At 46.2% G+C, this 26371-nt stretch overlaps 1 protein-coding gene across 1 annotated transcript in view; it reads left to right on the top strand.

Moving 5' to 3' along the window:
- The window catches only part of LOC117040426 (serine/threonine-protein kinase Nek6-like), an 89140-nt gene extending 63288 nt beyond the window's left edge, over positions 1-25852 (top strand). Inside the window, exons 6-11 of the mRNA XM_033138204.1 lie at positions 1603-1713; positions 5087-5195; positions 11381-11488; positions 22531-22625; positions 25227-25340; positions 25623-25852. Of these exons, the coding sequence (XP_032994095.1) occupies positions 1603-1713; positions 5087-5195; positions 11381-11488; positions 22531-22625; positions 25227-25340; positions 25623-25733 (648 nt within the window). The 3' untranslated portion in view covers positions 25734-25852. The remainder of the gene's footprint in view (positions 1-1602; positions 1714-5086; positions 5196-11380; positions 11489-22530; positions 22626-25226; positions 25341-25622) is intronic.
- Positions 25853-26371: the final 519 nt, after the last annotated feature.

Genomic DNA, 26371 nt, shown 5'->3' with positions numbered 1-26371 from the left:
AATATGGTGGAAAAGTCCATTTATGGAAGCAATTGTTTTCATTACCTACTGGAGTTGAATATATGAGATACAGGCGAAACTCAAAAAATTAGAATATGGTGGAAAAGTCCATTTATGGAAGCAATTCTTTTCATTAGCTACTGGAGTTGAATATATGAGAAAGACTCATGACAGGCAAAGCGAGATACGCCAAGCCTTTGCTTGCTATAATTGTGATGATGATGGCGCACAGCTGACGAAAACCCCCAAGTTGAGATTGTGAATTTGGGGTTCTCATCAGCTGTACGCCATAATTGTCACAGCTGCAAAACTTTGAGCTGATCCTCAAAAAAACCAGGGCTTTTCCCTTTGCAAAAAAAGCTGCAAAACTTTGAGCTGATCCTCAAAAAAACCAGGGCTTTTCCCTTTGCAAAAAAAGCTGCAAAACCTTTAGCTGATCCTGAAAAAAAAACAGGGCTTTTCCCTTTGCAAAAAAAGCTGCAAAATTTTAGCTGATCCGCAAAAAAAAAAAAACCAGGACTTTCTCCTTAGCAAAAAAAAGCTGCAAAACGTTTAGCTGATCCTCAAAAAAACCCAGGGCTTTCTCCTTAGCAAAAAAGCTGCAAAACTTTTAGATGATCCTGAAAAAAACAGGGCTTTTCCCTTTGCAAAAAAAGCTGCAAAACTTTTAGCTGATCCTCAAAAAAAACCAGGGCTTTTCCCTTTGCAAAAAAGCTGCAAAACTTTGAGCTGATCCTGAAAAAAACAGGGCTTTTCCCTTTGCAAAAAAGCTGCAAAATTTTAGCTGATCCTCAAAAAAACCAGGACTTTCTCCTTAGCAAAAAAAGCTGCAAAACTTTTAGCTGATCCTCAAAAAAAACCAGGGCTTTTTCCTTAGCAAAAAAGGTGCAAAACTTTTAGCTGATCCTGAAAAAACAGGGCTTTTCCCTTTGCAAAAAAGCTGCAAAACTTTTAGCTGATCCTCAAAAAACCAGGGCTTTTCCCTTTGCAAAAAAAGCTGCAAAACTTTGAGCTGATCCTGAAAGAAACAGGGCTTTTCCCTTTGCAAAGAAGCTGCAAAACTTTTAGCTGATCCTCAAAAAAACCAGGGCTTTTCCCTTTGCAAAAAAAAGCTGCAAAATTTTAACTGATCCTAAAAAAAAACCAAAAAAAAAAAACCAGGACTTTCTCCTTAGCAAAAAAAGCTGCAAAACTTTTAGCTGATCCTCAAAAAAAACCAGGGCTTTTTCCTTAGCAAAAAAGCTGCAAAACGTTTAGCTGATCCTCAAAAAAAAAGGAGGAAAACCAGAAAAATATTTTTTTTCTTGTTTCCTCTAAAAACGAGGTGCGCCCTATGGAACGAAAAATACGGTATATACACATACAGTCAGCCCATGAGTTTAATTGTTGGTTCGTTGTGTATGTATATTTTAAAGTTCTTGTATGTGATTCTTTCTCTCGCGATTTGACTTGTAAAATACCTAATAAAGGTTTGAAGTAGAGATTATTATTATTATTATTATTATTATTATTATTATTATTATTCCCTTCTTCATGCAGTAATACACACTACTGTTCTCCACATTCATATAGTGATTGTCGTTCTGCTCTGTATCTTTGCAGCAATTGAACCACCCCAACATAATCAAGTATTTGGATTCATTTATCGAGGACAATGAACTGAACATTGTATTGGAACTGGCGGACGCAGGCGACCTCTCTCAGATGATTAAGGTAAGGAGAAGCCTTATTCCGGATCAGGTTTGCAGATGACACCCAATTGGGAGGGGTGGCTAATACCCCCAGAGGACAGGATCACACTTCAAAATGACCTGAACAGATTGGAGAACTGGGCCAAAGCAAACCAGATGGATTTTAACAGGGAGAAATGTCAAGTACTACACTTGGGTAAAAAAAAGGAAAGGCACAAATACAGGATGGGTGACCCCTGGCTTGAGAGCAGGACATGTGAAAAGGATCGAGGAGTCTTGGTAGACCACAAACTTGACATGAGTCGACAGTGTGATGCAGCGGCTAAAAAAGCCAATGCAATTCTGGGCTGCGTCAATAGGAGTATAGCGTCTAGATCGAGGGAAGTAATAGTACCACTATATTCCGCTTGGTCAGACCTCACCTGGAATACTGTGTCCGGTTCTGGGCACCCCAGTTCAAGAAGGATACGGACAAGCTGGAACGTGTCCAGAGGAGGGCAACCAAAATGGTCCAAGGCCTGGAAACGATGCCTTATGAGGAACGGCTTAGGGAGCTGGGTATGTTTAGCCTGGAGAAGAGAAGCTTCAGGGGTGATATGATAGCCATGTTCAAATATATCAAAGGATGTCATCTAGAGGAGGGTGAAAGGTTGTTTTCTGCCGCTCCCGAGAAGCGGACACGGGGCAATGGAGTCAAACTCCAAGAAAGAATATTCCACCTAAACATTAGGAAGAACTTCCTGACAGTGAGAGCTGTTGGACGGTGGGATTTGCTGCCAAGGAGTGTGGCGGAGTCTCCTTCTTTGGAGGTCTTGAAGCGGAGGCTTGACAGCCGTCCGTCAGGAATGCTTGGATGGTGTTTCCTGCTTGGCAGGGGGTTGGACTGGATGGCCCTTGGGGGTCTCTTCCGACTCTAGGATTCTGTTCTCGGGGCTACACAATCACTTTGCTGAAGGAAAATACAGCGGTGTCGCGGGTTATAGACGCTTCAGGTTACAGACTCCGTCCGCCAACCCAGAAATAGCCCAGTGGTACCTCGAACTTACGAAATTAATCCGTTCCGAAGGCGCGCTCGTAAGTCGAAATCTTCGCAAGTCCAAGCCGCCATCTCGGAACGGGGGGGGGGGATTCGTAGGTCGGAAAAAGCGCGTTCGGATTTTCGTAAGTCGAGGGATCGTGCCGCCGCTTTCCCTTCGGAAGTCGAAAATTTCGCTTCTCTGGGTTTTTTGTGGGGCCCGCCTGGTTTTTTGACACGAGTAGAACGTGTCCTTTTATTTCAAATGCATCTCTGGCTTATTTGTGGGGCCTGCCTGGTGTTTTCCCATGAGCAGAATGTGTCCTTTTATTTCAAATGCATCTCTGGCTTATTTGTGGGGCCTGCCTGGTCTTTTTACATGAGTAGAATGTGTCCTTTTATTTGAAATGCATCTCTGGCTTATTTGTGGGGCCTGCCTGGTGTTTTGTCATGAGTAGATCGTGTCCTTTTATTTGAAATGCATCTCTGGCTTATTTGCGGGGCCTGCCTGGTCTTTTTACATGAGTAGAACGTGTCCTTTTATTTGAAATGCATCTCTGGCTTATTTGTGGGGCCTGCCTGGTGTTTTGTCATGAGTAGAACGTGTCCTTTTATTTGAAATGCATCTCTGGCTTATTTGTGGGGCCCGCCTGGTGTTTTGACATGAGTGGAATGTGTGCTTTTATTTCAAATGCATCTCTGGCTTATTTGTGGGGCATAGGAATTCGTTCACCCCCCCCCCCCCAAAAAGAAATACAGTTCGGCCCACCACATGGTCTGATGGATGGTGGACTGGCCCACGGCTGAAAAAAGGTTGCTGGCCTCTGTTGTTTATTAAAGGGAAAATTCTTTTATAATGATGCTTCTAATGAACATCTTCAAGATGCTCGGTTTTAAAAAAAACAAACGCAAAACCCCCCCAGCAACGCACCCCTAAGAATCCTTATGTTTCCTAAGGCAAAGCACTCCAAACATTTGTTGTTTTGCGGCGTTCAATGTGTTCTGCAAGGTAATTAAGGAGACGAACGCCGATTATAATTGGTGCCCGTTCGAAAACGTCAAACCTATTTAAGCGTACTTTTTCATAACGCTGCTAATTAGTGCGTTGCATTGAAGTGGGTATACATACACAGGTGAAAGTCGGAAAATCGGAATATCGTGGAAAAGTCCATTTATGTAAGCAATTGTTTTCATTAGCTACTGGAGTTTAATATACGAGAGAGACTCGTGACATGCAAAGGGAGATACGTCAAGCCTTTGCTTGTTGTAATTGTGATGATTATGGCGTACAGCTGATGAAAACCCCCAAGTTGAGATTGTGCATTTGGGGTTCTCATCAGCTGCACGCCATAATTATCACAATTATAACAAACAAAGGCTTGGCATATCTCGCTTTGCATGTCACAAGTCTCATATATTAGTTTCTCATATATCAGTTTCACCTTTTAAGTTGAATTACTGAAAGAAATGAGCCTTTCCACGTTATTCTAATTTTTCGAGTTTCACCTGCATATAGGGATGCGGATGGCGCTGTGGGTTAAACCACAGATCCTAAAAAAAAACCAGGGCTTTTCCCTTTGCAAAAAAGCTGCAAAACGTTTAGCTGATCCTCAAAAAAAACCCAGGGCTTTTCTCTTTGCAAAAAAGCTGCAAAACGTTTAGCTGATCCTCAAAAAAACAGGGCTTTTCCATTTGCAAAAAAGCTGCAAAACGTTTAGCTGATCCTCAAAAAAAACAGGGCTTTTCCCTTTGCAAAAAAGCTGCACAACTTTTAGCTGATCCTCAAAAAACAGGGCTTTTCCCTTTGCAAAAAAGCTGCAAAACTTTTAGCTGATCCTCAAAAAAACAGGGCTTTTCCCTTTGCAAAAAAGCTGCAAAACTTTTAGCTGATCCTCAAAAAAACAGGGCTTTTCTCTTTGCAAAAAAGCTGCAAAACTTTTAGCTGATCCTAAAAAAAACAGGGCTTTTCCCTTTGCAAAAAAGCTGCAAAACTTTTAGCTGATCCTCAAAAAAAAACAGGGCTTTTCTCTTTGCAAAAAAGCTGCAAAACCTTTGGCTGACCCTAAAAAAAAAACAGGGCTTTTAGAGGAGGAAAACCAGAAAAATATTTTTTTTCCCCTTGTTTCCTCCTCTAAAAATGAGGTGCGCCCTATGGTCCGGTGCGTCCTATGGCGCGAAAAATACGGTGAATGGGAAGCCGAGGCTGAGCTACTCTCCCTGATGTTCTTGAGGACATCAAGTAAGGTGGCCGCTGATGAACACATTTAGCCATGACTGATGGAGAGAGAGAGAGAGAGAGAGAGAGAGAGAGAGAGAGAGAGAGAGAGAGAGAGATTCAGTGCTGTCTCCTTCACCTTCTTCCTCTGTTTCCCCTTCGCAGTATTTTAAGAAGCAGAAACGGCTGATTCCGGAGCGGACGGTTTGGAAATACTTCGTGCAGCTGTGCAGCGCCGTCGAACACATGCATTCCCGACGAGTGATGCACAGAGGTAACGCTCATTCGCTCTCCCCCCGCCGAATCGTAGAATCGTAGAGTTGGAAGAGACCACAAGGGCCATCCAGCCCAACCCCCTGGCAAGCAGGAATCATAATCTTAACGTTCCCGTTAGTAAGCGCCTGCCCTCCGAAACAATTGCGCCGATGTCCGGCCGCCGCACGCTTGGAGACGGCGGAGCTCGCGCGGCGGATTCCTCCTTGCGCCTGATTGTAGAGCGTTCGGTCTGAGCCGATTATGGCGGGATTACGAAGACGAGGGGACTCCGGTTGCCACAACCGAAATTCGGTAGAAGCGTCGCAGCGTCCAGCTCCATAACATGCACCTCACCATAAGACGTGCCTAGTTTTTAGAGGAGGGAAGGGATAAAGCCCCGTTTTGGGGGGGGGGGGTCAGCTCACAGTTGTTGAGCTTGCTTTGCAGAGGGGAAAAGCCCTGTTTTTATGGGGTTCAACTCACAGTTCTGCAGCTTCTTTTGCAAAGGGGAAAAGCCCCGTTTTTTGAGGATCAGCTCACGGTTGTTGAGCTTACTGTTTTTATGGGGTTCAACTCACAGTTCTGCAGCTTCTTTTGCAAAGGGGAAAAGCCCCGGTTTTTTGCGGATCAGCTCACAGTTGTTGAGCTTACTGTTTTTATGGGGTTCAACTCACAGTTCTGCAGCTTCTTTTGCAAAGGGGAAATGCCCCGTTTTTTGAGGATCAGCTCACAGTTGTTGAGCTTACTGTTTTTATGGGGTTCAACTCACAGTTGTGCTGCTTTTTTTTTCAAAGGGAAAAGCCCTGTTTTTTTTAGGATCAGCTAAAAGTTTTGCAGCTTTTTTTGCAAAGGGAAAAGCCCCGTTTTTTGAGGATCAGCTCACAGTTGTTGAGCTTACTGTTTTTATGGGGTTCAACTCACAGTTCTGCCGCTTCTTTTGCAAAGGGGAAAAGCCCCGTTTTTCTGAGCACCAGCTCACAGTTGTTGAGCTTGCTTTGCAGAGGGAAAAAACCCTGTTTTTATGGGGTACAACTCACAGTTGTGCAGCTTCTTTTGCAAAGGGAAAAGCCCTGTTTTTGGAGGATCAGCTCAAAGTGGTGCTGCTTTTTTGCAAAGGGAAAAGCCCCTTTTTTTGAGGATCAGCTCAACAACCCTGTTTTTATGGGGTTCAACTCACAGTTGTGCAGCTTCTTTTGCAAAGGGGAAAAGCCCCGTTTTTCTGAGCACCAGCTCACGGTTGTTGAGCTTGCTTTGCAGAGGGGAAAAGCCCTGTTTTTATGGGGTTCAACTCACAGTCGTGCAGCTTCTTTTGCAAAGGGGAAAAGCCCTGGTTTTTTTGAGGACCAGCTCACAGTTGTTGAGCTTGCTTTGCAGGGGGGGAAAGCCCTGTTTTTATGGGGTTCAACTCACAGTCCTGCAGCTTCTTTTGCAAAGGGGAAAAGCCCCGTTTTTCTGAGCACCAGCTCACGGTTGTTGAGCTTGCTTTGCAGAGGGGAAAAGCCCTGTTTTTATGGGGTTCAACTCACAGTCGTGCAGCTTCTTTTGCAAAGGGAAAAGCCCTGTTTTTGGAGGATCAGCTGAAAGTGGTGCTGCTTTTTTTGCAAAGGGAAAAGCTCTGTTTTTTTTGAGGATCAGCTCAAAGTGGTGCTGCTTTTTTTGCAAAGGGAAAAGCCCCTTTTTTGAGGATCAGCTCAACAACCCTGTTTTTATGGGGTTCAACTCACAGTTGTGCAGCTTCTTTTGCAAAGGGGAAAAGCCCCGGTTTTTTTGAGGACCAGCTCACAGTTGTTGAGCTTGCTTTGCAGAGGGAAAAAACCCTGTTTTTATGGGGTTCAACTCACAGTTGTGCAGCTTCTTTTGCAAAGGGAAAAGCCCTGTTTTTTGAGGATCAGCTCAAAGTGGTGCTGCTTTTTTGCAAAGGGAAAAGCCCTGTTTTTTGAGGATCAGCTCAAAGTGGTGCTGCTTTTTTGCAAAGGGAAAAGCTGTTTTTTTAGGATCAGCTCAAAGTGGTGCTGCTTTTTTGCAAAGGGAAAAGCCCTGTTTTTTGAGGATCAGCTCAAAGTGGTGCTGCTTTTTTTGCAAAGGGAAAAGCTCTGTTTTTTTGAGGGTCAGCTCAAAGTGGTGCTGCTTTTTTTGCAAAGGGAAAAGCCCTGTTTTTTGAGGATCAGCTGAAAGTGGTGCTGCTTTTTTGCAAAGGGAAAAGCTGTTTTTTTAGGATCAGCTCAAAGTGCTGCTGCTTTTTTGCAAAGGGAAAAGCCCTGTTTTTTGAGGATCAGCTCAAAGTGGTGCTGCTTTTTTTGCAAAGGGAAAAGCTCTGTTTTTTTGAGGGTCAGCTCAAAGTGGTGCTGCTTTTTTTGCAAAGGGAAAAGCCCTGTTTTTTGAGGATCAGCTGAAAGTGGTGCTGCTTTTTTGCATAGGGAAAAGCTCTGTTTTTTTGAGGATCAGCTCAAAGTGGTGCTGCTTTTTTGCAAAGGGAAAAGCCCTGTTTTGTTGAGGATCAGCTCAAAGTGGTGCTGCTTTTTTGCAAAGGGAAAAGCTCTGTTTTTTTTTAGGATCAGCTCAAAGTGGTGCTGCTTTTTTGCAAAGGGAAAAGCCCTGTTTTTTTGAGGATCAGCTCCAAAACCCTGTTTTTATGGGGTTCAACTCACAGTCGTACAGCTTCTTTTGCAAAGGGAAAAGCCCTGTTTTTTGAGGATCAGCAGAAAGTGCTGCTGCTTTTTGGCAAAGGGAAAAGCTCTGTTTTTTTGAGGATCAGCTCAAAGTGGTGCTACTTTTTTTGAAAAGCCCTGGTTTTTTGAGGATCAGCTCAAAAACCCTGTTTTATGGGGTTCAACTCACAGTCGTACAGCTTCTTTTACAACGGGAAAAGCCCTGTTTTTTGAGGATCAGGTGAAAGTGGTGGTGCTTTTTTGCAAAGGGAGAAGCTCTGTTTTTTTGAGGATCAGCTCAAAGTGGTGCTGCTTTTTTGCAAAGGGAAAAGCCCTGTTTTTTGAGGATCAACTGAAAGTGGTGCTGCTTTTTTGCATAGGGAAAAGCTCTGTTTTTTTGAGGACCAGCTCACAGTTGTTGAGCGTGCTTTATGGGCAATACAAAATAAAAAAAAATCCTTCCAGTAGCACCTTAGAGACCAACTCAGTTTGTTCTTGGTATGAGCTTTCGTGTGCATGCACACTTCTTCAGATACCAACACGGCTACCTACCTGTAACGCTTTTTAAGGAGTTCAACTCACAGTCGTGCAGCTTCTTTTGCAAAGGCAAGGGAGCCGTTTCTGCCGTTTCCAGACAGATAATCTAACCTCTTGTTTACGCTGCATATTTCATGTAATCGTGATAATAGGTGGAGCAATGAGATACTAGATAATAGAACAATGAGATGGTATAATTGTGATAATCAGCCGGTTACGTTTGACGTGGTATGATGAAGACGTTCCAAATTCTTCAGCAATATCGATGGCCAGGAACCGAACGCAATATGAAAAACTTGTTGGAACGATTGCAAACGTCAAAACTGAGCAACCGAAGTCTCTGAAGGTCCTTAAATGAATCACGATGCCAGGCTTTTCCCGGCTGAGAACGAGCTGTGAAGTTTTGCGCGCTCGGCAAATGTCCAACTCTGAACCGTTTCCCCCCCGGATAACAACCGCTGTTTCGTTGAGTTCTTCCAACAGCGAATCAGTTCAACCCTTCGTGGGCTTGAGGGCATCCTGGTCAAGTTTGCAGATGACACCATATTGGGAGGGGTAGCTAATACCCCAGAGGACAGGATCACACTTCAAAATGACCTTAACGGATTAGACAACTGGGCCAAAGCAAACAAGATGAATCGTAGAATCCTAGAGTTGGAAGAGACCCCAAGGGCCGTCCAGTCCAACCCCCTGCCAAGCAGGAAACGCCATCCAAGCATCCCTGATGGACGGCTGTCAAGCCTCCGCTTCAAGACCTCCAAAGAAGGAGACTCTACCACACTCCTTGGCAGCAAATCCCAGCTCTTACTCACAGGAAGTTCTTCCTAATGTTGAGGTGGAATCTTCTTTCTTGTAGTTTGAATCCATTGCCCCGTGTCCGCTTCTCCGGAGCAGCAGAAAACAACCTTTCTCCCTCCTCTAGATGACATCCTTTGATATATATTTGAACATGGCTATCAGATCACCCCTTAACCTTCTCTTCTCCAGGCTAAACATACCCAGCTCCCTAAGCCGTTCCTCATAAGGCATCGTTTCCATGCCTTGGACCATTTTGGTTGCCCTCTTCTGGACACGTTCCAGCTTGTCCGTATCCTTCTTGAACTGGGGTGCCCAGAACTAGACACAGTATTCCAGGTGAGGTCTGAACAGAGCGGAATACAGTGGTACTATTACTTCCCTTGATCTAGATGCTATACTCCTATTGATGCAGCCCAGAATTGCATTGGCTTTTTTAGCTGCTGCATCACACTGTTGAATTTTAACAAGGAGAAATGTCAAGTACTACACTTGGGCCAAAAAAAAAAAAAAAGGAAAGGCACAAATACGGGATGGGGGACACTTGGCTTGAGAGCAGTACATGGGAAAAGGATCGAGGAGTCCTGGTAGACCACAAACTTGACATGAGTCAACCGTGTGATGCAGCGGCTAAAAAAGCCAATGCAATTCTGGGCTGCATCAATAAGAGTATAGCGTCTAGATCGAGGGAAGTAATAGTACCACTGTATTCCGCTCTGGTCAGACCTCACCTGGAAGACTGTGTCCGGTTCTGGGCACCCCAGTTCAAGAAGGATACGGACAAGCTGTAAGGTGTCCAGAGGAGGGCAACCAAAATGGTCCAAGGCCTGGAAACGATGCCTTAGGAGGAACGGCTTAGGGAGCTGGGTATGTTTAGCCTGGAGAAGAGAAGCTTATGGGGCGATCGGATAGCCATGTTCAAATATATCAAAGGATGTCATATAGAGGAGGGAGAAAGGTTGTTTTCTGTTGCTCAAGGAGGATACGGACAAGCTGGAAGGTGTCCAGAGGAGGGCAACCAAAATGGTCCAAGGCCTGGAAACTGGATAGCCCTTGTGGTCTCTTCCAATATTCTATGATTCTATGATTCTATGAACCGGTCTCTTTTTCGAATAAACATAAAAATGCTCTGGAGCACTGCTCACGCCATTGTGTCGCAGCAGTCTTCGGAGTCGGACACCCGAATGGGACATTTGCTGGCGATTGCAAAACTTCACAGCTTGTTCTCCGCCGGGTCAAACCTGGCGCCGCGATTCACTCGGGGACTTTCAGAGACTTCGGTTGCTTAGTTTTGATGTTTGCCGTCGTTCCGTAACGTTCCCGATGTTTGCCGTCGTTCCGTAAAGTTTTTCATACGCCATTTCTTTTTTTAAAAAAATAAATAAAATAAAAATAAAATAATGTTTATTCATTTTATAAAAAGACGTAGAAAAAAAGAAACAGAAATACAAGAAAAACCGTCTTAATAAATCATAACATATCCTTTACATCAGGGGGGTGGCCAACTCCCAAGACACTGAGATCTACTCACAGAGTTAAAAATGGCCAGTGACCTACCCACTTTTTGGGGGGGGAGAAGGGAGGCCCGTATTTTAGGCGTTTAGGTTTAGGAAATTCAGTTTTCAAAGTTCTGTACATGTGTTTTGTAGACACTGGATTATTTAGAATATTTTTTTCCTCCTCGCTTATCTGCGCCGTCTTACAGTTCTCAAAATGATTACCTAACTTTTCCTCATTTACATCTCCGCTACTATATAGTTTCTTGTAGAATTTAATAAAACGTTTTTGAATATCCTCTGGTCTAAACCATCTCTTTCCCCCATCCTTGATACTCGCGATTATTTTTTCACTTTGCTTCTTCCTTAATTGCCGTGCCAATAGCCTCCCCGTTTCCCCTCCAGATTCAGACGTTCTTTGTTTTGCCCCCTTAAATTTCATTCTCTATCTCCTGACCCACCGAAAGTAGACGTCTCGTTTTGCAAAATTTTCATTTCCCTTACCAGATTTTCATCCTTTCGCTTTTTCACTCATTCCTTTTCTTTCCCTTCTCTTTCTTTCTTTCTTTCTTAATTCTTTTCAAATTTCTTTCTCTTTCTCTTCCTAATTCTACTCTTTTGTTCTGTACATGTGTACCTTGGAGAGGAGGTTGTGGGCCGTGACGGAGCCACCCCAAAAAACCCTCTCGGTTTGATTTTCTTTCTCTCTTCTCTCTTCTCTCTCCCAGACATCAAGCCAGCCAACGTCTTCATAACAGCCACCGGAGTGGTGAAACTGGGAGATCTCGGACTGGGCCGCTTCTTTAGCTCCAAAACCACTGCCGCACATTCCTTAGGTAACAATCCTCCGTGAAATTCTGCCTGAGTGACAGTTCACCCAGTTCACCTGACTGACTCGGAGATTTCTTGGTCGTACGGTAGTTGCTGTTGGTTTTGTTTTTTTGACGTCTTAGTGATTAAATTTTATATTTTATGATGCCCAGCTACGTTGTGCAATGTGCCATTCGGCAACATTAGCCCTGCCAGCCGGTATTTATTACCTTCTGCTTTGAGGAGAGGGACGCGGGTGGCGCTGCGGTCTAAACCACGATCGGAAGAAGGAGAGAAGGGGTGAGACAGAGAGAGAGAGAGAGAGAGAGAAGGAAGGAAGGAAGGAAGGGGTGAGAGACATGGTGCTGTGGGTTAAACCACAGAGCCTAGGGCTTGCCGATCGGACGAAGGAAGGAAGGGGTGAGACAGAGAGAGAGAGAGAGAGGGGAGGGAGGGAGGGAGGGAGGGAGGAAGGAAGGAAGGAAGGAAGGAAGGAGAGACATGGTGCTGTGGGTTAAACCACAGAGCCTAGGGCTTGCCGATCGGACGAAGGAAGGAAGGGGTGAGACAGAGACAGAGAGAGAGAGGAGGAAGGAAGGAAGGAAGGAAGGATGGAAGGAAGGAAGGAAGGGGAGAGAGAGAGAGGGAGGAAAGAAGGAAGGAAGGAGAGATATGGTGCTGTGGGTTATACCACAGAGCCTAGGGCTTGCCGATCGGACGAAGGAAGGAAGGGGTGAGACAGAGAGAGAGAGAGAGGGGAGGGAGGGAGGGAGGAAGGAAGGATGGAAGGAAGGGGTGAGACAGAGAGAGAGGGAGAGAGAGAGAGAGGGAGGGAGGGAGGAAGGAAGGAAGGAAGGAAGGAAGGAAGGAAGGAAGGAAGGAGAGACATGGTGCTGTGGGTTAAACCACAGAGGCCAGGGCTTGCCGATCGGACGAAGGAAGGAAGGGGTGAGACAGAGACAGAGAGAGAGAGGAGGAAGGAAGGAAGGAAGGAAGGAAGGATGGAAGGAAGGAAGGAAGGGGAGAGAGAGAGAGGGAGGAAAGAAGGAAGGAAGGAGAGATATGGTGCTGTGGGTTATACCACAGAGCCTAGGGCTTGCCGATCGGACGAAGGAAGGAAGGGGTGAGACAGAGACAGAGAGAGAGAGAGAGAGAGGAGGAAGGAAGGAAGGAAGGATGGAAGGAAGGAAGGAAGGGGAGAGAGAGAGAGGGAGGAAAGAAGGAAGGAAGGAGAGATATGGTGCTGTGGGTTATACCACAGAGCCTAGGGCTTTCCGATCGGAAGAAGGAAGGAAGGGGTGAGACAGAGACAGAGAGAGAGAGGAGGAAGGAAGGAAGGAAGAAAGGAAGGATGGAAGGAAGGAAGGGGTGAGAGAGAGAGAGGGAGGAAAGAAGGAAGGAAGGAGAGATATGGTGCTGTGGGTTATACCACAGAGCCTAGGGCTTGCTGATCGGAAGAAGGAAGGAAGGAAGGGGTGAGACAGAGAGGGAGGGAGGAGGGAGGAAGGAAGGAAGGAAGGAAGGAAGGATGGAAGGAAGGAAGGAAGGATGGAAGGAAGGAAGGAAGGAGTGAGAGACATGGTGCTGTGGGTTAAACCACAGAGGCTAGGGCTTGCTGATCGGAAGAAGGAAGGAAGGAAGGGGTGAGAGAGAGAGAGAGGAGGAAGGAAGGAAGGAAGGAAGGAGAGACATGGTGCTGTGGGTTAAACCACAGAGGCTAGGGCTTGCCGATCGGAAGAAGGAAGGAAGGGGTGAGACAGAGAGAGATGGAGAGAGAGACAGAGGAGGAAGGAAGGGGTGAGAGACATGGTGCTGTGGGTTAAACCACAGAGGCTAGGGCTTGCCAATCGGAAGAAGGAAGGAAGGGGTGAGACAGAGAGAGACAGAGAGAGAGGAGGGAGGGAGGGAGGGAGGGAGGGAGGGAGGAAGGAAGGAAGGAAGGAAGGAAGGAAGGAAGGAAGGAAGGAAGGAGAGACATTGTGCTGTGGGTTAAACCACAGAGGCTAGGGCTTGCCGATCGGAAGAAGCTTAGTCATGCCGGCCACACAACCCGGAAGCTGTGCGCCGGCTCCCTCGGCCAATAAAGTGAGATGAGCGCCGCAACCCCAGAGTCGCCCGCGACTGGACCTAACAGTCAGGGGTCCCTTTACCTTTCATACCACCGAGTTACAGGTGGGTAGCCGTATTGGTCTGCCATAGACAAAATAAAATAAAATAAAATAAATTCTTTCCAGTAGCACCCTGGAGACCAAACTATGTTTGTTCTTGGTATCTGAAGAAGTGCGCATGCACACGAAAGCTCATACCGAGAACAAACTGAGTCGGTCTCTAAGGTGCTACTGGAAGGAATTTTATTTATTTTTTAATTTTGTCTCGACTATGGCAGACCAACGCGGCTACCTACCTGTTCTTGCAATGAGCCAATGTCACCATTCCCCTAGGCTCTGTGGTTTAACCCACAGCGCCACCTGGGTCCCTCTAACATCCGTAGTAGCAATTGCCTATTAACTACTGCATCCATTGCAAGAACCAAACATGAAATTAGAAGCTCTCGCCCTCTCCAATGACGAGCGCTACATATCTGTATTTTCGGCCGGCTAACATGATTTCTGCTGCTGACAACCCCTATGTAAGCTATGGAGCTGCTTTAAGAAATCTGAAATCATCGTTACGGTGTGATTTCTCGAGAGGTTCTGGTGGCATTTCAGAAACGTTGCGCCTCTTTCTTTTAATGTCCTGGTGAAGAGCCGCCAGCTTGGGATTTGATTGAGCAAAACATTTGTCGTTCGGCACGGACTTCTCTGGCAAATCTGCGCAGGCTGCGTTTCCCGTCTCGCCACCCAGCCGTCGACGGTTTCCCAATGATTTGAAACAAAATAAAAAATCCCTTCCAGTAGCACCTTAGAGACCGACTCAGTTTGTTCTCGGTGTGAGCTTTCGTGTGCATGCGCACTTTTTCAGATCTTCCAGTAGCACCTTGGAGATCAACTCAGTTTGTTCTTGGTATGAGCTTTCGTGTGCATGCGCACTTCTTCAGATCTTGCAGTAGCACCTTAGAGAACTCAGTTTATTCTCGGTATGAGCTTTTGTGTGCATGCGCACTTCTTCAGATCTTGCAGTAGCACCTTAGAGAACTCAGTTTGTTCTTGGTAGGAGCTTTTGTGTGCATGCGCACTTTTTCAGATCTTGCAGTAGCACCTTAGAGAACTCAGTTTGTTCTTGGTAGGAGCTTTCGTGTGCATGCGCACTTTTTCAGATCTTGCAGTAGCACCTTAGAGAACTCAGTTTGTTCTTGGTAGGAGCTTTCGTGTGCATGCGCACTTCTTCAGATCTTGCAGTAGCACCTTAGAGAACTCAGTTTGTTCTTGGTACGAGCTTTTGTGTGCATGCGCACTTTTTCAGATCTTGCAGTAGCACCTTAGAGAACTCAGTTTATTCTTGGTAGGAGCTTTCGCGTGCATGCGCACTTTTTCAGATCTTCCAGTAGCACCTTAGAGAACTCAGTTTGTTCTTGGTACGAGCTTTCGTGTGCATGCGCACTTTTTCAGATCTTGTAGTAGCACCTTAGAGAGAACTCAGTTTGTTCTTGGTACGAGCTTTTGTGTGCATGCGCCCTCCGTCAGATACAACTTTCCCAGTGAGACCTTTCCCAGTGTTTGGGGCTTGCTAGCCTTAAGGAACGGTGCGCCCCTAAGTTTATTCCCGCCCACCTGCTGTCAGGTCCCGATTTAAGTGCGCCTCACCCCCGTCTCTCTTTATGAATGCCGACTTGTGGCGAACAAACGGGAGCCTCCAAACCCGGCCGCGCAATTTGCCTTCGCCGCGCCGAGACGTCGGACTGCGTCTGCCGAGGATCGTACAGGCAGATCTTTCCCTTTTCCTTTCATTACCCCGGCATGTACTGTCACTTAATTTTTATGTATGCAACCCCTCCTGACAAATATGATCTGCCGGCGGGTAATTCGTCTTGACGATCATTCTGTTCCTGGCTCTAATTACGGCTTCCGTCCCTGACACGGAGGCGTCTCGGCTGCCAAACTGACTACACCTGTCAGACAACTTGCGCCGCTGCCTAATGCCCTTTTATGCCATTCCGATGTTAGCAAATACGGGGAAAAAGGGGGGGGGGAAATCGGCGAATCCATTTGCATAAGCCCTGCACTCGATCCGCGGGTCGGCAGCCTGAGATATCAGAGTTTAGGCCGGTTGCCGGGGCAACGCTGAAATGGAGGGGGCGGCGGGATTCCAGAATCGCTGCATCAAAATGCAGATTTCCAGATTAAACGAGAGCCGGCGGGAAAGCGGGGAGGGAACGACAGGAGCTTTTAATGAGGGCGAAAGACGGTTTGAAGCGCAGCATCCCCAAAACCGGGATCGTGGCCAACGGTCCCGCCACATAGAAGGGGGAAGAAATGGAGGCCGGGAGAGATTTGACTTTCTCGGGCTCCGCGGTCGCTGCAGGTGGCGACAGGAGCTTTTCATGAGGGCAAAATGCGGTCCGAAGCTCAACATCCGAAAAAACTACGATCCTGGCCACTGATCCCATCAACCCCTGGCAAGTAGAAGGGGAAGAAGCGGAAGGCAGGGAGAGATTTTGCTGGGCTGGAGGAAACCCAAACCGGAATTAAGATATCAAGAACCTCAGATATGCTGAGGACACAACCTTGACGGCAGAAAGTGAGGAGGAATTAAAGAACTTTTGAACGAGGGCGAAAGAGGAGAGCGCAAAATATGGAATCGAAAAAACGAAGATCGTGGCCACTGGTCCCATCACCTCCGGGCAAATAGAAGGGGAAGAAATGGAGGCAGGGAGAGATTTCGCTTTCTTGGGTTCCATGATCACTGCAGATGGGGACAGCAGTCGCGAAATTAGAAGACGCCTGCTACTCGGGAGGAAAGCAACAACAAACCTAGACAGCATCTTAAAAAGCAGAGACGTCACCTTGCCGACAAAGGTCCGTCTCGTTCAAGCGACGGTTTTCCCAGGAGTGATGTACGGAAGTGAGAGCTGGACCATCAAGAAGGCCGATCGCCGGAGAATGGATGCTTTCGTATTCCGGTGCTGGAGGAGACTCTTGAGAGTCCCACGGACTGCGAGAGGATCAAACCGATCCATTCTGAAGGAAATCAGCCCCGAGGGCTCACTGGAAGGACAGATCCTGGAGCTGAGGCTCCCAAGACTTTGGCCACGTCATGAGAAGGGAAGACTCCCTGATGTTGGGAAAGATGGAGGGCACAAGGAGAAGGGGACGACAGAGGATGAGATGGTTGGACAGGGTTCTCAAAGCTACTAACATGAGTTTGGCCAAACTGCGGGAGGCAGGGGAAGATAGGAGGGCCTGGTGTCCTCTGGTCCATGAGAAGAGAAGACTCCCTGGAAAAGACCCTGATGTTGGGAAAGATGGAGGGCACAAGGAGAAGGGGACGACAGAGGACAAGATGGTGGGACAGTGTTCTCAAAGCAACCAACATGAGTCTGGCCAAACTGCGGGAGGCAGGGGAAGACAGGAGGGCCTGGTGTGCTCTGGTCCATGAGAAGAGAAGACTCCCTGGAGAAGACCCTGGTGTTGGGAAAGATGGAGGCACAAGGAGAAGGGGACGAAAAAGGGCAACCAAAATGGTCCGAGGCCTGGAAACGATGCCTTATGAGGAACGGCTTAGGGAGCTGGGTATGTTTAGCCTGGAGAAGAGAAGCTTAATGGGCGATAGGATAGCCATGTTCAAATATATCAAAGGATGTCATCTAGAGGAGGGAGAAAGGTTGTCTTCTGCTGCTCCGGAGAAGCGGACACGGGGCAATGGATTCAAACTCCAAGAAAGGAGATTCCACCTAAACATTAGGAAGAACTTCCTGTGAGTAAGAGCTGGGATTTGCTGCCAAAGAGTGTGGCGGAGTCTCCTTCTTTGGAGGTCTTGAAGCGGAGGCTTGACAGCCGTCCGTCAGGAATGTTTGGATGGTGTTTCCTGCTTGGCAGGGGGTTGGACTGGATGGCCCTTGGGGTCTCTTCCAACTCTAGGATTGTATTATTCTTTGATTGATTGATTGATTGATTGATTGGCAGGGGGTTGGACTGGATGGCCCTTGGGGTCTCTTCCAACTCTAGGATTGTATTATTCTTTGATTGATTGATTGATTGATTGGCAGGGGGTTGGACTGGATGGCCCTTGGGGTCTCTTCCAACTCTAGGATTGTATTATTCTTTGATTGATTGATTGATTGATTGGCAGGGGGTTGGACTGGATGGCCCTTGGGGTTCTCTTCCAACTCAATATTCTTTGATTGATTGATTGATTGGCAGGGGCTTGGACTGGATGGCCCTTGGGGTTCTCTTCCAACTCAATATTCTTTGATTGATTGATTGGCAGGGGCTTGGCCTGGATGGCCCTTGCGGTTCTCTTCCAACTCAATATTCTTTGATTGATTGATTGGCAGGGGGTTGGACTGGATGGCCCTTGGGGTTCTCTTCCAACTCAATATTCTTTGATTGATTGATTGGCAGGGGGTTGGACTGGATGGCCCTTGGGGTTCTCTTCCAACTCAATATTCTTTGATTGATTGATTGATTGGCAGGGGGTTGGCCTGGATGGCCCTTGGGGGTCTCTTCCAACTCTGTGATTCTATGATTCTTTGAAAAAAGGCTTCTTCCCCCCCGAATTTCCCCGGGTTTTTTCCCCGGGCCTTCGCATCCCTATCCCTGACCTGTTAGCTAGGGATCACGGGAGCTGTCGGCCGCGGTTTGGGGGCGCCTGTCGTCAACCCCGAAAAAAGGCCACCTGTCCGTCAAAGGAACCCCCACATGAAATCCGACAAGCCTTCATCCCCAGCTGCCTTGTTCCGCCCCCAGGATTCTTGTCTCCTCCGCCCCGGGAACTTTCCGGCTAATAGCCCCTGATTAGCCTCCCCTTGTCAAATTGGCGGATGCGATGCGTCGCCGAGTCCCGGCTGATTAAATCCGAATTCCTGTGCCGTTTCCTCGAAGATGCTCATTACGAGAGATCTCCCGCTTAATGGCGGACAGGCCGGGAAGACAGTTGGGCTTGTCAAGTCTCCCATATATATATATATTTATATCTCTTGGCGTTCATTTAAAAAATCATAATAACGTTTCCCCATCTCCTTCTCTTGATCTGCCGGCTCGTTCTTTTTTTTGCTGACAGCACAACCGCCGCCGCGATAGGCAAATGGCAATGGTAGCCTTAGCAGGCCCAGTCTTCTTCAACATCTTGATCGGTGACTTGGGTGATGGGTTCGAGGGCATCCTGATCCAGTTTGCAAAAGGGTGCTCATCGACGGCTCCTCTTCATCCTGGAGAGAAATGACTAGTGGGGTTCTGTCTTGGGCCCAGTCTTCTTCCACATCTTCATCCATGACTTGGGGTTCTGTCTCGGGCCCAGTCTTCTTCAACATCTTCATCCATGACTCGGATGATGGGCTTGAGGGCATCCTGATCCGGTTCGCAAAAGGGTGCTCATCGACGGCTCCTCTTCATCCTGGAGAGAAGCGACTAGTGGGGTTCTGTCTTGGGCCCAGTCTTCTTCAACATCTTCATCCATGACTTGGATGATGGGCTTGAGGGCATCCTGATCCAGTTTGCAAAAGGGTGCTCATGAACGGCTCCTCTTCATCCTGGAGAGAAGTGACTAGTGGGGTTCTGTCTTGGGCCCAGTCTTCTCCAACATCTTCATCCATGACTTGGATGATGGGCTTGAGGGCATCCTGATCCAGTTTGCAAAAGGGTGCTCATTGATGGCTCCTCTTCATCCTGGAGAGAAGTGACTAGTGGGGTTCTGTCTTGGGCCCAGTCTTCTTCCACATCTTCATCCATGACTTGGGGTTCTGTCTTGGGCCCAGTCTTCTTCAACATCTTCATCCATGACTTGGATGATGGGCTTGAGGGCATCCTGATCCAGTTTGCAAAAGGGTGCTCATCGATGGCTCCTCTTCATCCTGGAGAGAAGTGACTAGTGGGGTTCTGTCTTGGGCCCAGTCTTCTCCAACATCTTCATCCATGACTTGGATGATGGGCTTGAGGGCATCCTGATCCAGTTTGCAAAAGGGTGCTCATCAACGGCTCCTCTTCATCCTGGAGAGAAGTGACTAGTGGGGTGCCACAGGGTTCTGTCTTGGGCCCAGTCTTCTTCAACATCTTCATCCATGACTCGGATGATGGGCTTGAGGGCATCCTGATCACGTTTGCAGATGGCACCAAATCAGGAGGGGCGGCTAATACCCCAGAGGACAGGATCACGCTTCAAAATGACCTGAACGGATTAGAGAACTGGGCCAAAGCAAACGAGATGAATTTTAACGGGGAGAAATGCAAAGTACTACACTTGGGCAAAAAAAATGAAAGGCACAAATACCGGATGGGTGACACCTGGCTTGAGAGCAGGACATGGGAAAAGGATCTGGACCACAAACTTGACATGAGTCAACAGTGGGATGCAGCGGCTAAAAAAGCCAATGCGATTCTGGGCTGCGTCAATAGGAGTATAGCGTCTAGATCGAGGGAGGTAATAGTACCACTGTATTCCGCTCTGGTCAGACCTCACCTGGAAGACTGTGTCCAGTTCTGGGCACCCCAGTTCAAAACGGATACGGACAAGCTGGAAGGTGTCCAGAGGAGGGCAACCAAAATGGTCCAAGGCCTGGAAACGATGCCTGATGAGGAACGGCTTAGGGAGCTGGGTATGTTTAGCCTGGAGAAGAGAAGCTTAAGGGGCGACAGGATAGCCATGTTCAAATATATCAAAGGATGTCATATAGAGGAGGGAGAAAGGTTGTCTTCTGCTGCTCCGGAGAAGCGGACACGGGGCAATGGATTCAAACTCCAAGAAAGAAGATTCCAGCTAAACATTAGGAAGAACTTCCTGTGAGTAAGAGCTGGGATTTGGTGCCAAGGAGTGTGGCGGAGTCTCCTTCTTTGGAGGTCTTGAAGCGGAGGCTTGACAGCTGTCCGTCAGGAATGATTTGATGGCATTTCCTGCTTGGCAGGGGGTTGGACTGGATGGCCCTTGGGGGTCTCTTCCAACTCTCTGATTCTATGATTCTAATTCCTATTTTTCCAATTCATCCTCCATTCTACTTTACACACTATAACTATCCTCCTTCTCGCTTTTACACATATTTATTCATCCGACTTAATTACTTATAATTTTAACTCAACCTGGGCCTCTAAAAACCTCTGAACCCTTCTAAGACCTTTACTAAAAAAAAAATCCATATTCAAACGAATTTTATATAACTAAATTTTCCTTTCCCCCCTCCCGTCTCAAAAATTTGGCTAATTGTTATTAACGTTTCCCATTAACGCAATATCCATATCCATCGGTCGAAACCATAAAAAGGAGAAAATACCCATAAGCATGTCCATTTTTTTTTTTAACAGTTATTCATATTTCCTCTCCACGGTATTTTTTTTTTTTTAAAAAAAGAACATTCTCATCAAAAGAACTGAAGAAGGGACTAAAAATTCAATGAATGGGCATGAAATTTTATCAGAATCCTTTTCTGAGCTGTAATGACCAGTTTCCGCTTCTGCATCTACTCTGTTGTGTCTGTGCTTATCGCAGTTATTACGGACTTCTAAAAACTGAAGGTTTCCTCGGATCGAAACCATTTTCCCCATTTTTCGGGGGGGGGAAACGAAAAAGGCTTCAGGGGAAAAAAATGGGTTTTTTTCCTGAAATTTTCCGGGGTTTTTTCCCAGGCCTTTGCATCTCTAGTCAATAGGAAAAAGTGACTTTTGGTTCTGAGATGGAGCCTTCCTCGGGAGTTTGTGTTTTTCTTCACATATCCATGTTTTCATTTCTAATAATAATAATAATAATAATAATAATAATAATAATAATTTTTTTTTATTTATACCCCGCCCTTCCCAGCCAAAAACCGGGCTCAGGGTGGCTAACACTAATTTAAAATCGCAGCAAAACAGAAAAAGAAATCCATTTAAAATACAGATTAAAATTCAAATTTAAAAATTCAAAATGAAAACGGCAGTCTCATTTCCAAATAGCCCACCAATAAAAGAATGAAGCATAACTATCCTAGTCTTTAATGTCTTTAATGTCTTTAATTTCTTCCTCTGTCCCTTTAGTTTGTGTTTTTCTTCACATATCCATGTTTTCATTTCTAATAATAATAATAATAATAATAATAATAATAATAAATTTTTTATTTATACCCCGCCCTTCCCAGCCAAAAACCGGGCTCAGGGTGGCTAACACTAATTTAAAATCGCAGCAAAACATAAAAACAAATCAATTTAAAATACAGATTAAAATTTAAAAATTCAAAATGAAAACGGCAGTCTCATTTCCAAATAGCCCACCAATAAAAGAATGAAGCGTAACTATCCTCGTCTTTAATGTCTTTAATTTCTTCCTCTGTCCCTTTAGTTTGTGTTTTTCTTCACATATCCATGTTTTCATTTCTAATAATAATAATAATAATAATAATAATAATAATAATAAAAATTTTATTTATACCCCGCCCTTCCCAGCCAAAAACCGGGCTCGGGGTGGCTAACACTAATTTAAAATCGCAGCAAAACATAAAAACAAATCAATTTAAAATACAGATTAAAATTAAAATTCAAAAATTCAAAATGAAAACGGCAGTCTCATTTCCAAATAGCCCACCAATAAAAGAATGAAGCATAACTATCCTCGTCTTTAATGTCTTTAATGTCTTTAATTTCTTCCTCTGTCCCTTTAGTTTGTGTTTTTCTTCACATATCCATGTTTTCATTTCTAATAATAATAATAATAATAATAATAAAAATTTTATTTATACCCCGCCCTTCCCAGCCAAAAACCGGGCTCAGGGTGGCTAACACTAATTTAAAATCGCAGCAAAACATAAAAACAAATCAATTTAAAATACAGATTAAAATTCAAAAATTCAAAATGAAAACGGCAGTCTCATTTCCAAATAGCCCACCAATAAAAGAATGAAGCGTAACTATCCTCGTCTTTAATGTCTTTAATTTCTTCCTCTGTCCCTTTAGTTTGCTCGCACACCATCACACAAATGGTGACCCCCTCTTTCTGTGCTCCTCTCTTGCAGTGGGAACACCCTACTACATGTCCCCGGAAAGGATACACGAAAATGGGTATAATTTTAAATCGGACATCTGGTCTTTGGGCTGCTTATTGTACGAGGTGAGTGTCCCTTTCATCTTTATGCACGGTGTGGGGAAAAAAAATGGAAATACCGTATTTTCCCGTCTATACGATGCCCGCATGTATAAGACTCTTTTAATAATAATAATAAAACTTTATTACGGTCATAGACCAACAAATAAGACTCTTTTGGTTATCTTGGGAGCAACTACCGTATTTTTTGCTCCATAAGATGCACGTTCCCCCTCCTGAAAACCAACGGGAAATATCTGTGCGTCTTATGGAGCGAATGGTGGTCCCTGGAGCTGAATTGCCCGGGGGCCAAAAGAGGATCGTGCTTTTTATTTTACAAAGAGAAAAGGGGGTGTCGAAAGGACCCCGCTCAGCAGCTGATCGGCAAGAGATCGGGAGAGGGATAAGAGTCCCGGCTCCCTTTCAGCCCCGCCCTCCATTGTCGAATGTGCTGCAGAGGGAGGTTGTTTGTTTCCCCAGCGACATGGGACTGGCTGATTCGATTATCTGTCTGGAAACTGTAGAAAAGGCTCCCTTTCCTTTAGAAGCTGCAGAAATGGGAGTTGAACCCCATAAAAACGGGGCTTTTCCTCTTTGCTTTTCCCCTTTTGCAAAAGGAGCTTTGCTTTTCCCTCTTTGCAAAAAAAGCTGCAAAACTTTGAGCTGATCCTCAAAAAAACCAGGGCTTTTCCCTTTGCAAAAAAAGCTGCAAAACCTGTAGCTGATCCTCAAAAGAACCAGGGCTTTTCCCTTTGCAAAAAAGCTGCAAAACGTTTAGCTGATCCTCAAAAAAACAGGGCTTTTCCCTTTGCAAAAAAAGCTGCAAAACATCTAGCTGATCCTCAAAAAAACCAGGGCTTTTCCCTTTGCAAAAAAAGCTGCAAAACATCTAGCTGATCCTCAAAAGAACCAGGGCTTTTCCCTTTGCAAAAAAGCTGCAAAACCTTTAGCTGATCCTCAAAAAAAAAACAGGGCTTTTCCCTTTGCAAAAAAAGCTGCAAAACATCTAGCTGATCCTCAAAAAACCAGGGCTTTTCCCTTTGCAAAAAAAGCTGCAAAACTTGTAGCTGATCCTAAAAAAAAACCAGGGCTTTTCCCTTTGCAAAAAAGCTGCAAAACTTGTAGCTGATCCTCAAAAAAACCAGGGCTTTTCCCTTTGCAAAAAAGCTGCAAAACATCTAGCTGATCCTCAAAAAAACCCTGGGCTTTTCCCTTTGCAAAAAAGCTGCAAAACTTTTAGCTGATCCTCAAAAAAAACAGGGCTTTTCCCTTTGCAAAAAAAGCTGCAAAATGTTTAGCTGATCCTCAAAAAAACAGGGCTTTTCCCTTTGCAAAAAAAAGCTGCAAAACGTTTAGCTGATCCTAAAAAAAACACAGGGCTTTTCCTTTTGCAAAAAAAGCTGCAAAAAGTTTTAGCTGATCCTCAAAAAACAACGCCCCTGCTGCTCACCCCCTGCCTTTCCTCTTCTTCTGTTAAAAATCGGAAAAGCAGCAGCGGACCGTTTGAAAGAAGCTCCCTCTGTGCTTTTTGTTTTCGATGACGTCGTGCAGATAAACTTGGGGGGGGGGCAGGATTTTACCTCCCAAACAGCCTAGAGGCACACATGCCAGTTGGAATTCGCTGTCACGTTATTTGGGCTGGTGTTTTTTTTGTGTGTGTGATGCCAGAGAACGCCACTTAAAATTGACGTTCGCGACCCCGCTTTGATTTGCGTTAAATCTCATCAACATAGTGGGGGGACGCTTCTCCGTCTCGAGGGGAATCTGTCATCGAGATAACTTGCGGGGGGTAAAAATAAGTCCTCCCTTCTCCTGCAAAGCGGTGGCTTTAGCCGTTCGGACGAGATAATCGGTTTAAACGCGGGGAGCGATTTTTATATTTGCTTTGACCAGTCGTATCGCATGGCGGTCCGTTGGAAAGGGGGGTCCGGCCGTTCGGCTCGAATTGTTCTAATCCAGATGTCAAAAGGGGAACTTCAAATGCCTCGTAAACCGCAGATCTCCACCTTGTAGAGCACGGCGGTCAGTTTGGAAACGGGGATCCGGCCATTTGGCTCGAATTGTTCCAATCCGGATTTCAAAACGGGACCTTCCAATGCCTCTGAGCCGCAGATCTCCGCCGGCCACCTTTTAGATGCATGGTGCTCAGTTGGAAACGGGGATCCGGCCATTTGGCTCGAATTGTTCCAATCCGGATTTCAAAACGGGACCTTCCAATGCCTCTGAGCCGCAGATCTCCGCCGGCCACCTTTTAGATGCATGGTGCTCAGTTGGAAACGGGGATCCGGCCTTTCGGCTAAAATTGTTCCAATCCGGATGTCCAAACGGGATCTTCCAATGCCTCTGAGCCGCAGATCTCTGCCAGCCACCTGGTGCTCAGTTGGAAACGGGGATCCGGACTTTCGGCTAAAATTGTTCCGATCCGGGTGTCCAAACGGGACCTTCCAATGCCTCTGGGCCGCAGATCTCGGCCGTTCCGGTGACGGGAGTGAGCCGCAGATAGGGACCCCTGACCGTCACGACCGACTTGGGTCCGCCCGCCGAGCAGCGGACCCACGCGGCCCTCGGCCGGTCCTCCCCGGACCTTTCTCCCGCGTCACTCACCCCCCGATATTTGTCCCCTTCTAGATGGCCGCTCTCCAGAGTCCCTTCTACGGCGACAAGATGAACCTGTTTTCGCTCTGCCAAAAGATCGAGCAGTGCGATTACCCTCCTCTCCCGGCCGAGCATTATTCAGACAAGGTGAGTAGTAATAATAATAATAATAATAATATTTATTATTTGTAGCCCGCCCATCTGGCTGTATCTAGGATCGAGGACCACAAACTTGACATCGAGTCAACAGTGTGATGCAGTGTGAATCCAACTCTAGGATTCTATGATCTCTCAGGAATGCTTTGATGGGGTTTCCTGCTTGGCAGGGGGTTGGACTGGATGGCCCTTGGGGTCTCTTCCAACTCTAGGATTCTACTTTGAGTGACAGGGTGTCTGTTTCACGTTCCTCTCCTTCCCCCCCCCTTGCAGTTGCGAGAGCTGGTCGGCACCTGCATCTACCCCGACCCGGACCAGAGGCCCGACATCGGATACGTGCACCAACTCGCCAAACAGATGCACGCCTGGACCTCCAGCACTTGATCCCGGAACTCTCCCGGAAAAAAAGAAAAAAAGAAAACCAAGCCATCCCTGCGCAGTCTTACTTGAACCTTCCGTCTCGGACGAAACCAAGAGGTGCCTCGCCGATTGAAACGGACGGGAGTGCCAGGGCCTCGGCGATTGCCGGCGGCCGGGTTTTCCGGCCGGGTCGGCTCCCGATCGGCGGCCGCGAGGAGCCGGCGCGTTTCCGTCTTTTCCGAAAACGGGCGCGGGCCTCTCCCGAGATCCTTTCTTCGGAAAACTGTCGTGTGTATTCTAGGTTAGGTTTCTTCTAGCAAAAGGTTCCCTCTGTGCATCCCTTGTATCTTGACTAATGTGAAATGCGGAAACGATTCCTTCGGTGAAAAAAGAAAAAAAAAATCACTTTGTACTAACGCGTTAAGAATTGCCGTAGATTTTGTGTCGTTTGTAGAACTGCTCCTTCTGCCTCTTAATAGCAAATTCGGTTTTTAGTTTGTATGTTATTAATTTTAATTTTTTTAACATCCAGCCTGGAGTTTTTGTGCTTTCCCTCCTTTGCAACAATAGGGTAGGGCGAAGATTTTTTTCTAAAAAAAAAAGTAATTGAAATTGTTTTGCAATCCATTTCATTTTTTTTCTAAAAAAAGTAATTGAAATTG

Source organism: Lacerta agilis, chromosome Z (assembly GCF_009819535.1).
Source record: "Lacerta agilis isolate rLacAgi1 chromosome Z, rLacAgi1.pri, whole genome shotgun sequence".
Lineage (NCBI taxonomy): Eukaryota > Metazoa > Chordata > Lepidosauria > Squamata > Lacertidae > Lacerta > Lacerta agilis.
Note: the sequence above shows the minus strand (reverse complement) of the source record. Positions and strands in the feature narration are given on the sequence as shown.